At 41.0% G+C, this 13239-nt stretch overlaps 1 protein-coding gene across 41 annotated transcripts in view; it reads left to right on the top strand.

Moving 5' to 3' along the window:
* CLASP1 (cytoplasmic linker associated protein 1) overlaps positions 1–13239 on the top strand; it is a 290372-nt gene that overhangs the window by 94161 nt on the left and 182972 nt on the right. For 39 of the 41 annotated variants that reach the window (XM_043504920.1, XM_038421081.2, XM_038421077.2 and 36 more), the window contains exon 8: positions 1550–1617. In XM_043504920.1, the coding sequence (XP_043360855.1) occupies positions 1550–1617 (68 nt within the window). Of the gene's footprint in view, positions 1–1549; positions 1618–8454; positions 8589–13239 lie in introns of those variants that run through there. The other 2 variants (XM_038421111.2, XM_043504929.1) reach the window with 2 other exon arrangements.

Raw genomic sequence — 13239 nt, 5'->3', positions numbered from 1 at the left:
CATGGGCTAACTACTCCTATCATTTATGCTAATGCAACCCCATGGAGAATTTGGGACACTATTTTCATTCAAACTGAAAAAAATCATGAAAACATCCAGAGCTCCTTTGAAAATCTGTCCATAAAAATGTCCAATGGGGCTAGATGTTGAGCATATGAACTTCCCCCATTCAGGGTGCTCAGCACCACACAGTATAATGCCCTGGCTTAGATCAGTGGAATATAGGGTTCCACAGATGAGACCAAATAGTGAAGAGACATAGAGAGGAAATGATTGCTGGAAGTCTTTGAGAAAGAAGTGGATCTGATGGCGATGTATGAAAGAGGAAAGGGAAGGGAGTTTATGTATGTGTGTAGTGCAGGGGAAGCAGGAAGCGGATATAAGCTTTGGTGAATAAGTACTAGCAAAGATTCTGGAGAAGTGCATTCAGATCTGATTTTTTTAAATGAGTCTGATAAATGTTGTTGTTATGCTCTGGCTCCTGGCAAAGGGCCAGTGTGGCCTTAGCTGTCACAAAGTATGGTTCCCTTTGCTTTCCAAGGACAGGGTATCATAGGACTCAGGATGTTATTAGCATGCCCATTGATAGAAGAGGGACTGTTGACACTTTGACCATTACAACATGCACAGTCTAAAACTCCAGACGTTTTGCAGCCCATCAGGCTTCATTATGATTTCTATTATTGTCTCTTAACCTCACAGCCTCAACTTCCATGTCTAAAAAACGGGCTAATATGAGTTACAATGAATTGTTCTGTGCTTTGCTTTCAAGCTTACAGCGTGTGTGTGTTATGTGTAATGAATGTTTGGCATAGCGAGAAGTTTTTTGGTTTTTGCTTGGAAGAATGTTTTAGACATTAAAGGTCAAGTTGTGTCAATTAGCCCCTGGGCCAAGCAGGGGTGGTGTGGAGCTGCATTGCCCCAAGGGGAGCTTGGGAAGGAATTGTTTTATCAAAATCAGGTAGGTGGGGGGTGCTGTATAGGCTACAGTGTCTCCCCCTGCCTCCATGTGCACCCTCATATAGGTCTGCCACAATCTCTCTGAGGACTAAACTTCATAGGCCGGCATATTGTGCTGAGCTAAAGATCTCCTGCTGCAGTGGAAATGCCAAGGTGAAGGCATGAACAGAAAAGAAATGTCAGGGCCAAACAAGAATGTTCTTTTAAATGCAAGACTTCTCCTTTATCAACAATTCTGCAAATGGTTAAAGTACAGCGAAGTCATAAGCAACTGGAAACAGGGTTTTGTAACGGGAATGGCAACCTTAATAATAACAGTGCTGCCAGTCCTGCCTATAATATGCCACCTGGTGTCTCTGTCATTTCTCTGTTTCCTCTTTGCTTGCTTAATAATCAAATATTATATCTATGTGTCATACAAAAAATAGTTTAGGTCCTCATCTTGTTCTCATAGAAGTCAATGGCAAAAGTCCCATTGACTTCAGTGGGAGCAGAATTGGTCCCTTAATTAGTGCTCTAAGTTACAGGGGCCACGGTAAATCACTTTGGTTACTTATTATGTAATGCATTTTCTTTACCTTTCAAACAGGTTGAATGTAATTTTTACAAAATTTGATGAGGTCCAAAAATCTGGAAACATGATCCAGGGTGCAGGTGGTAAGTAGAATCCTGTGATGGTCTCCATTTTTTTTGTGAATTATCAGTGTTGTGGAAATTCATAAAATAAGTTGTGTGCCTCATTCCAAAATGTTATATTTTTTCTTGTACATCTGGGAATAGTGAAGGCTAGTTCACGCACTTCATTGTGTGATGAAGTGGGATAAAACACTCAGCTGAATATGGAGGAAATTGCGTTTGTTTACAATGGAGGAAAATCTGAAGTTTCTTCACCATAAAGGATGTTTTCTGTTGTTCAGAAGAATGTAACTGAGAACCAATGTTCTTGTCTATATCTAGAAGTGGGAAGGAAAAATTTACACCTTTATCAAACATTGCAATGTTCTCCAAGTTACTATACATTTAGTTCAATCTATTGAATGACCAGGACAAGTTGGGCTGAATTCACCCCTGATCTAACTTAATTGATGTCAGTGAAGTTAGACAAAGAACATAATAACGGCCATACTGGGTCAGACCAAAGGTCCATCTAGCCCCTTATCCTGTCTTCCAACAGTGCCCAATGCCAGGTGCCCCAGAGGGAATGAACAGAACAGGTAATCATCAAGTGATCCATTCTCTGTCACCTACTCCCAGCTTCTGGCAAACAGAGGCTAGAGACACCATCCCTGCCCATCCTGACTAATAGCCATTGATGGACCTATCCTCCATGAATTTATCTAGTTCTTTTGAACCCTGTTATATTCTTGGCCTTCAAAACATCCTCTGGCAAAGAGTTCCACAGACTCGCTGTGCGTTGTGTGAAAAAATACTTTCTTTTATTGTTTTAAACCTGCTGCCAATTAATTTCATTTGGTGACCCTGGTTCTTGTGTTATGAGAAGATGTAAATAACACTGCATTATTTACTTTTTCCACACCAGTCATGATTTTATAGACCTCTATCATATCCCTCCTTAGTTGTCTCTTTTCCAAACTGAAAAGTCCCAGTCTTATTAATCTCTCCTCATATGGAAGCTGTTTCATACTCCTAATAATTTTTGTTGCCCTTTTCTGTACCTTTTCCAAGTCCTATGTATCTTTTTTGAGATGTGGTGACCACATCTGCATGCAGTATTCAAGATGTGGGTGTACCATGGATTTATATGGAAGCAGTATGATATTTTCTGTCTTATTGTCTGTCCCTTTCTTAATGATTCCCAACATTCTGTTAGCTTTTTTGACTGCCACTGCACATTGAGTGGATGTTTTCAGAGTATTATCCGCAATGACTCCAAGATCTCTTTCTTGAGTGGTAACAGCTAATTTAGACCCCATCATTTTATATTTATAGTTGGGATTATGTTTTCCAATGTGCGTTACTTTGCATTTATTAACATTGAATTTCATCTGCCATTTTGTTGCCCAGTCACCCAATTTTGAGACATCCCTTTGAAGCTCTTCGCAGTCTGCTTGGGACTTAATTATCTTGTGTAGTTTTGTATCATCTGCAAATTTTGCCACCGCACTGTTTACCCCTTTTTCCCATGAATGTGGATGAATGTGGTCCATTATGTCTTAATGAGAGATGCTAATGTGGACTTTGGATGTATCTAAGGCAGGTTCTTCTTAAAAGGAGTTCATCTGGTTGTCATATGTCATGCTGGCGCTTGTTGGAGTTTGATGGGACACACTTGTGCATCATGGTGTTGTGATGTCATGTTACCACATTGTGTCAATAGAGCCCCACTGCACTGAAATGATGTGAGATAATGATTCATTGTCATTGGAAGCTGCCTTGGAATCTATTAACATGTCACAAGCTCAGCTTGCAAGTGGATTATCTGAATAATATGAGGGCAATTCTGGAGGAAAATCAGATGGATCTCAACCCTATATGGCTAGGACAATAGTTTGTATCCAAAGAATGAGTCACAATTAAGAATAAGTTTTGCTGGAGAGTAGAAAAAGGGGAGTAGTTTCAGATTTCAAGAGCAAGACTTTAGCTGTATAATTTTTATACCCTGGATATAACTGAGAAGGTATCAGCTCCTTAACCTGCCTAACCCCAGGCCCTTGGGAGATTTTGCTAGCCCCCAGGACAGTCTTTAACATCTCAGCACTTTGTGTAGTCTCACAGATGCCTCAGGTACCATGGCTACAGGCACCAAAACTGTGAAAGTATCATGAAGTAGAGAAATGGAGGAAGAGAAATGGATCTTTTCTAAATCTGTTCTTGACTTATTGAAATTCACCTTGTCCTAATTCACAAAACATAGACAATATATTATTTTCTTGATTTTTTTTTTAAAACGCCACTTTAAATATGTTTGCTGTTTTTTAATGGAAGCATAATTACTCACAGATATAAACAAAACACCTGTGTGAGAGTGTGGTGAGTTAACTGAGAAGAAAATTCTCAGGCTTTTCAATTTCCCTTGGTGTTGTAGGCAGATTCATTTCCTCTGCCTAACTACCCCAACCCAGCCTCCTCCTTTCCTCTCTCTATCCAATGTATGAACAAACTTTGTGCAATAAATCTTTATGTTCAGATGATGCCCTCTAGCGATGGTATTAGACAGTAAATGAGACTTGTGTCTTCAGCCTTGATCACACGTTTCATTGTGGCCTAAAGACAAACTTGCTGTCCAGAGAGGTTCTGTTTTATCCCTGCTTTTAGAACAAAGGAGATACTATCAACATCCATCAGAGTTTATGGGAAAGGTAATAAATAAGATGCACCCCAAAGCTTAGCTTTTCACAGGAAACAGCCTCATGAATTTGCTGATCCCTTTCAGAGTTTGGCAGATGGCAGTGCTTATTGCCAGGTTCTCTACCTTATTATCATGAAGACTGCTCCTTTTAGGCTGTGTCTGCATGGTGCGTCTCATGTTGCAGTAGAGGGAGTGTGTGAGTGTAGATCAGTTGGCAGCAATTTAAATGTGGTATTATCTGAGCAGGATAATGGTGGCGGCTGGTGCAGCTCCATCAGTACTAGAGGAAACCCAGACCAGTGGCTTGTCTCCACTAGTATTAGCCCCCAGGATGCTGCAGCCGTGTCATGGGGAAAAAGCTCCATGTAGACAAAGCCTCAGACTTTCTCTACACTAGTAGTTTTCAACCTGTGCTCCGCAGACCCCTGGGAGTCTGCAAATGATGCCTAAGATTTCCAAAGGGTCCGCACCTCCATTCAAAATTTTTTTATGGGCCTGCAAATAAAAAAATGGTTGAAAACCACTGTTCTATACAGATTCCTGTAAACGGGATTAAATGCCATTTTGAAGACAGTAAGTCCCTGTCTTCACTTCAGAAATCACCATGTTTAAACATCATTGTGCCCAAAGCATGTAATAACATGGTTTATGTTGGTGTGTCTAGACAGAAAATTCCTGTGATGATCATGTTAGAAAACTATTGATGAAATGCTGGCAACACTACAGTCAGTGGCAGAATTCCTATTGATTTTAATGGGGCCAGGATTTCACCCACTGTTTTAGCCTTGCTATTGTCCAGGGTTAGAGCATGGCTTTCTAGCATGGTTATAAGACAGGTGAGAACAAATGAAGTTACCCCTATGTTCACACATGTTAGAACCATGTTTTAAAACCATGTCTGAGGCTTCCTTGGTGGGTAGCTGTGAAGCGTACTTTTGGCGAACGGGGCGGTTTGTAATAGAGTCCTGGCCACCCAGGAACACTGACCTGTGCTAACTATAACAGGGTTCAAAAATGGTTGTCAAGCCTGCCTTATACTGATGTGCAGGGGAATTAAGTAGGCAGAAAGGAAATGATTGTTTTCACTGAAAGTGGTATGTGCCAAGAGAATCAGACAATGGAAAACTGTAACTGAAACTGATCTTTTAGCTCTCAAAGTATATTGACTTGAATATAGATGTATTTATCAGATCACCGATGTTTATGTAAAAGAAACCAGAAGCTGGAGTGAGAGTTTATGTATATTGAGAGTACTTTTTGGGAAGTGCGATCTAAGTCATTTAGGACTATCTTGAACAAACAGCATTTCCTAGCAGACGATAAGCAAATTTTTTGGTCTGAACAGTGAGACATTCAGTTTACTAGTAAAGCTGGTCAAAATAATGGGATATGTTCTGCTATCAGTATTACTGATATAAATCTAGAGAAACACTATTGAAGCCAGTAGATTTACACCAGTGTAACTGTGATCAGAATTGGAGCCATTGTATATTTTTCCAAATAACTATTCCAGCATTTTTTTTTTTTTTTTTACACTGTGGTTCATCACAATTTCCTCAAACTGATGTTGAAAAACACTTCATATTGTTCCTTGTGAATCTGGACTTTGATTTAAGACTTAATAGTATTATGAATAAAACAACGGGGGGGGGGGGCAAAGAGGGGAGAGGTCCAAATAGTAATTTGAAGTGGATTTCATTTATATAGCAGACAGAGGGGAGGATTTCATCTTTGTAAATATGCTGCTTTGTAAGTATGTTGCTAGGTTACCAGAAAGCCTTACAGCCAGAAAATAGAGCTAAGATGAATGTTGGATTTCTCCATGATTCTTGATGTATCTGTTTTGTTTTTTTACATATAATTAGTCAACCTAATTGAGGCAAAAATTACAGTTTTTTCATCTCTTTGGCTTTCAGCAAGCTAATTATTTTTTGTGTAACTGCCTTTGCTAATTATGCAGATGTACTTGTATCCCTGGGAGAAATAGATTTTCAGCATGAAAGAGCCAATAATTGCAGGCCTAGTCAGTTGCCATCTTCATATGGCGTCGCATGATGGTCTTTAATTGGATGTGGTATGGAGGGAGGCCCTTGGACATAAATGTAGATTTAATTTACTCTCATAAATCCTCCACTATTCTGCCTTTCCTGGATTTAGGGCTTGAACCAAAGCTTGTTGAAATCAGTATTTTTCCATTGACTGCAAAGGGCTTTGGATAATGCTCTAATTACACAGACTTCTAAATTCAAATTTCCGAAAGGACCAGGTTAAACACACGATCAAGCAGTTACTAAAGGTAAATGATCAATATTACAATGTAGTCATTTTCTCCTATTCAGAAAAGTAGACTGATTTGGAAATGACGATCGTGTCATAAGCAAACAAATCTGTTGGTAACCAAAGTCTCTGATGCATAATTTTAAATCCCACTGATCATTACAAAATTCCAATCTGATATTGTTTGCCATTAAACACTGTGTTTTACAAATAAACACTCCATACACCAAATCTTGAAGTCATCCTCAGGACCAGATAGGTCCACAGAGGTCCATGCGTGGAGGATAGACCCTTTAATTGTGTGACTGGGGCTGAGGTGGGTGGGTGCGTACCCAGATATTCTCCCCTCCTTACTCCCAACGGTATCTCTGCTTGTACTGGGCACTTTATGGAGCAGGGCCAGGGATGAGTAGGAGGTGAAGTAGGGGTGGTGCTGATCTCTGTGGAAATCCAGGTGGGAGGTCTGACAGCTGGAAGCTCTGAGCATCCAGTATCAGTGTGGCTACTGCCAGGAGACTGGGAGGGGCTAGCAGCGCAGCACCCATCCCTGCAGGATGGCACCTGTCTCTGTGCAGAACGGGGGGAATCCCTTTTAACTAATAAGTGGGGCATACAAGAAAAACGTTTCTGGTCTTTCGACACTTTGCCATAGGAGAAAGGAGTCAGTGTGAACCTTGCTCCTTCTTCAGGCAAAGTCCTCATGGATTTGGAAGGGAATTTTACCCTGGGATTTGAGTTCATACTTTTGTGACCTAAATTGTTTACCACATAGCTTTTCCTTAGCATAGCAGCTTTGAGTACTTTATACTAAAAACACAAATCTCAAGGTGCTGCTTATTGATTTCTGTTTAGAATGGTGCCCACTACACACACAGACTTGCATCATATAATAATGGCCTGCTTAATCCCCCTTCAAAGAAAAATAGAATAATTTAATAATAATAAAACAACACCACTGATAGCGAACACAATAAACCCATCCCAGACAAAGGTGGGCATAAAGCATAAAGATGAATTTTACTCTTGGATACTCTTAAGTGTTATTTACAGTGAAGGGGATGTGAAGGCCATACTACACTTTGCATTAATCCTGTTTTGTTTCTCAGTTTGTTTATATTGATCTTGAGACCTTGGAAGTGATTAGGTGAAAACTAGTAATTTTCTAGACTTTCCTCTGCCATTCCAGTTACAGACTATAGCCACTATGCTATTTTGACATGATAGGGGAAGATTTGCGGTGCTGCAGTGTTTCTGCAGCTGTGATGTTGTGTGTGTAGCAAGCCACTTACAAACAAGGAAATTACAAAATTGAAGGGGACGCTTTTTGTAATGTCTCAAGAGGATTGAATTAGCAAACACATTGTGTTTTACACTTCATTGCATGCTTAATTGTCTGTTCGGGTTTGTGTTCTATGCATCTCACTGCCTTGGTGATGAAAAGTAAAATTAATTTAATTGACTGAGCATTTGCTTGAAAAAGGAGAGAAAAGAAATGGACTCCTACCTTTAGGGCATTTAGAAGACAATAAAGGTCCTTGTCATGCCCTCTTGAATGTATAAGGTGCTCTGATAAAACAATGCTGTCCCAGTCCAGGACTAGGGCTCCTAGGTGCTACAGATAGCTAATAATAATAGCATAGTGTTGAGCATGGTCTACAAGACAAAAATGGATCCCTCAGGTTAGCTCTGCTAGTTTTCTAGAAAACAGTCAGAAAAGTGGGCAGAAGTGATCTGGATTTTCTTTTTGACAAACATCCTACTGGATCCTGTTCTGATGTCATGACACTTTTAAAATAAAGAGGGAAGTGAAACAACAGCCTCAGGAGGACAAATGTTGCTTAGCTGAGTGCAGAGTAGGCTTTTATTTTGGAATAGGGGTAGCAGTTGTCGTCTGTGCTAGGTCACACAGAGAAGCCGTTGGGGAGGGTGGAGAGTTTACTGGTGCTTAAGTTACTGAGAGATGTACTGTAGGGCTGCTTTTAGAGCACAGTGTTCTTTATTAGCATCTCAGGATCACTGCAGATTATGACTACTGGGAAAGGTAGGCATTCTGCTTAATGAACAGATATTAATAGCAAAAATAAAAGAGCAAAAATAATGGAAATTGTCATTTATGCCTGTGAATCTGTTTGTGTTTTCATTTCTTTTTAACCTTAGAAAAGAAACCAATAGATTTTATTATTGAGACATTAACACAATAAAGAAGAAAATTTAAAAAATAGGCAGTAAGCATATAAACGTCAAACATGATTGGGACATGCATCAGTTATGTCTTAATGCAGATAAATTGAACAGGAGTGGAGGGAGAACATATATCTAAGACAAAAACATCAAGTGAGAGGAAAATGACTGGTGGAATTTTTAGCTGTCGTTCATAATTTTTGTGATATGTTTGAATATTTGTTGATGCTTTTGTTTCTTATCAGTAAGATGTTTGCTGCGTCAGCTAAGGAAGATAATTTAAGTAAACAGATATTATCGAGACAGTCCCAGATTATTTGTACATTAACTCTGAAATGCAGCTAAAGAAACAGACTGAATGGAGACGTCACTGGCTTTTCTCTAATTTAGTTTGTTTTTTGGCTAAGGTTCTATAGCAGAAAGGATGTCTAGTGAAGTCAGAAACAGTGAGAAATAGGGATAAAATTAGGCAGAGGAACTTAATGACTGTGTATTAGTTTTCAGGATATGTGTACATCTTGCATGTCTTTTCATGATGCATTCCAATCCTGTGTTTTAATTTCAGCATTCGAGAGGACCTGTTTATGTTAGCCATCTTGGTAAAACTGTCCTCTCTCCCCCCACTCGTTCCCCCAAACCACTTTGTTTTTCTGTTGAAAAATGTATTGGATCCTGGCTCTCTTGTGAGACGAAAGGTGATTGTTATTTTTAACCGATTAAATATGAGAGAAGTTTACATGTGATTGTTGGTATCCGATGTGCTGAATAGAATTTGGCTGTGTATTGATGTTTTTCCTCTTGCTGTGTGATCTTACTGACAGGTTTTTAATATAATGGTTTAGAAGATATAAATCACCTGTGTTCATTAAATGAGGTAAGATTGATATTACAGATAATACTTTGCATTTCAGTAGCTCATTTCATCCAAGGATCTCTTAGCCCTTTTCGAATATTACAACAATCCCATAACACACCTGTTAGATGAGTTAACATTGTTATACAAGTTTTCAGAGGGGAAAGAGAAGGTAAAGGAATGTGAAGTGACTTGTCTTTGATCACCCAGCAAGTTGGTGATGGAGCTGAGAATAGAGTCTCAGAAATCTGAGGATGCTAGTCCTTATGCTAACCACTAGACCGCATTGCCTTCCACAGTAGAGCATGGCTATTAATCTTTGCTGTATTGTATGACGTTGTCCTTTCATCACCCAAGCTCCTTTAATTTTGATTAGATAGCAGAGATCTGAGAATGACACTTCATATAGTAAAAAGAAAAGGAGTACTTGTGGCACCTTAGAGACTAACAAATTTATTTGAGCATAAGCTTTCGTGAGCTACAGCTCACTTCATCGGAGGCATTCACTGGAAAATACAGTGGGGAGATTTATATACATAGAGAACATGAAACAATGGGTGTTACCACACACACTGTAAGGAGAGTGATCAGGTAAGGTGAGCTATTACTAGCAGGAGAGCGCCGGGGGGGGGGATCCTTTTGTAGTGATGATCAAGGTGGGCCATTTCCAGCAGTTGACAAGAATGTCTGAGGAACGGTGGGGGGTGGAATAAACATGGGGAAATAGTTTTACTTTGTGTAATGACCCATCCACTCCCAGTCTTTATTCAAGCCTAAGTAAATTGTATCCAGTTTTCAAATTAATTCCAATTCAGCAGTCTCTCGTTGGAGTCTGTTTTTGAAGTTTTTTTTGTTGAAGAATTGCCACTTTTAGGTCTGTAATCGAGTGACCAAAGAGATTGAAGTGTTCTCCGACTGGTTTTTGAATGTTATAATTCTTGATGTCTGATTTGTGTCCATTTATTCTTTTACATAGAGACTGTCCAGTTTGGCCAATGTACATGGCAGAGGAGCATTGCTGGCACATGATGGCATATATCACATTGGTAGATGCGCAGGTGAACGAGCCTCTGATAGTGTGGCTGATGTGATTAGGCCCTGTGATGGTGTCCCCTGAATAGATATGTGGACAGAGTTGGTAACGGGCTTTGTTACAAGGATAGGTTCCTGGGTTAGTGGTTCTGTTGTGTGGTGGTGGTTGCTGGTGAGTATTTGCTTCAGGTTGGGGGGCTGTCTGTAAGCAAGGACTGGCCTGTCTCCCAAGATCTGTGAGAGTGATGGGTCGTCCTTCAGGATAGGTTGTAGATCCTTGATGATGGGTTGGAAAGGTTTTAGTTGGGGGCTGAAGGTGATGGCTAGTGGCGTTCTGTTATTTTCTTTGTTGAGCCTGTCCTGTAGTAGGTGACTTTTGGGTACTCTTCTGGCTCTGTCAATCTGTTACTTCACTTCAGCAGGTGGGTATTGTAGTTGTAAGAATGCTTGATAGAGCTCTTGTAGGTGTTTGTCTCTGTCTGAGGGGTTGGAGCAAATGCGGTTGTATCATAGAGCTTGGCTGTAGACAATGGATCGTGTGGTGTGGTCTGGATGAAAGCTGGAGGCATGTAGGTAGGCATAGCGGTCAGTAGGTTTCCAGTATAGGGTGGTGTTTATGTGACCATCGCTTATTAGCACCGTAGTGTCCAAGAAGTGGATCTCTTGTGTGGACTGGTCCAGGCTGAGGTTGATGGCGGGATGGAAATTGTTGAAATCCTGGTGGAATTCCTCAAGGGCTTCTTTTCCATGGGTCCAGATGATGAAGATGTCATCAATGTAGCGCAAGTAGAGTAGGGGCATTAGGGGACGAGAGCTGAGGAAGCGTTGTTTGAAGTCAGCCATAAAAATGTTGGCATACTGTGGGGCCATGCGGGTACCCATCGCAGAGCCGCTGATTTGAAGGTATACATTGTCCCCAAATGTGAAATAGTTATGGGTGAGAATAAAGTCACAAAGGTCAGCCACCAGGTTAGCCGTGACATTATCAGGGATACTGTTCCTGATGGCTTGTAGTCCATCTTTGTGTGGAATGTTGGTGTAAAGGGCTTCTACATCCATAGTGGCTAGGATGGTGTTTTCAGGAAGATCATCGATGGATTGTAGTTTCCTCAGGAAGTCAGTGGTGTCTTGAAGATAGCTGGGAGTGCTGGGAGTGTAGGGCCTGAGGAGGTAGTCTACATAGACAATCCTGCTGTCAGGGTGCCAATGCCTGAGATGATGGGGCATCCAGGATTTCCAGGTTCATGGATCTTGGGTAGCAGATAGAATACCCCAGGTTGGGGTTCCAGGGGTGTGTCTGTGCAGATTTGTTCTTGTGCTTTTTCAGGGAGTTTCTTGAGCAAATGCTGTAGTTTCTTTTGGTAACCCTCAGTGGGATCAGAGGGTAATGGCTTGTAGAAAGTGGTATTGGAGAGCTGCCTAGCAGCCTCTTGTTCATATTCTGACCTATTCATGATAACGACAGCACCTCCTTTGTCAGCCTTTTTGATTATGATGTCAGAGTTGTTTCTGAGGCTGTGGATGGCATTGTATTCTGCACGGCTGAGGTTATGGGGCAAGTGATGCTGTTTTTCCATTATTTCAGCCGTGCACGTTGGCGGAAGCACTCTATGTAGAAGTCCAGTCTGTTGTTTCGTATTTTCCAAACATGGAATCTCCCTATTTGGATGGATTTAATGTCATGGAGAAATGGACATGTTCTATTTCTTGTATAAAGTAAACATATGTTTATTGTTATTAATTAAGCATGAATCATCTCTTCATGCTGAGGATTCTCTGGCTTTTAATGACCAGCTGACGGAGTTGAGGGCCTGGGGAGGGTCTTAGTCCAGCTGGTCTAATGTGTCAGGGAACGTCTGACCTAGAGGTCCTCATTGATATTATGAACTGTGTAAATATAAAATGCTAGAAGAAAAATGACTGTTGGTATCTTCTATTCTTATGGCATCTTTCTTCTGGATGGAACCCAAAGTGCTATGGACCCCAGTGGTCCCCTTGAGATCTTGAGAAGGAACCCTCTGCTTCTAACCCTTCTCACATGGAAGGGTGAGTCTGAGCTGCTTCCATTGTGCTTATTCTCCCCATTGCTGGGACCTCTTTGAAAGACCAGGATCCCCTTGTGGGGAAGGGCTGGCCCAGGGGGCCATTGGCTGGGCAGACATAGGTTCTCCTCTTCCCCTGCATTTTGTCCATTTTGTAGTCATAGAAAAAAATCAAGGCAACCTTCATCTGCCTGTGAAACTCTCCATTGGAGAGGTTTGGGGGGGTCATTCCTTCCAGTGCAACTGTGGTGGAGCCAGGGGGAGTGTATGTGGTGGTACAGGGCCTCTACATGCATGGCTTGTGTGTCTGTCAGATCACCAAGGATCTTCAGGTCTTAGTGACCAAGTTGCTATATTTTCCAATAAGGGGAAAACCTTCCCCATCTGTCTCCAGGACAATTTGGGGAAACTCCACAGTTTTTTCATCCTTCCTATGAGATTGCCTTGGGAGGCTGTGATCTGGCCTTATGTATACAGTGAATCACTGAAATGCAGCTATCTATGGTGTAGAGTACAGGCTGCCTGATGAAGGTGTTCTATTTGCATTTACACTTCTGGGTTTTCCCAGCACTGTAGCAACCAAA

The sequence above is a fragment of the Dermochelys coriacea genome, chromosome 11 (assembly GCF_009764565.3).
Source record: "Dermochelys coriacea isolate rDerCor1 chromosome 11, rDerCor1.pri.v4, whole genome shotgun sequence".
Taxonomy (NCBI): Eukaryota; Metazoa; Chordata; order Testudines; family Dermochelyidae; genus Dermochelys; species Dermochelys coriacea.
The sequence above is the reverse complement of the archived record's forward strand: the minus strand, read 5'-3'. Positions and strand labels throughout refer to the sequence as shown.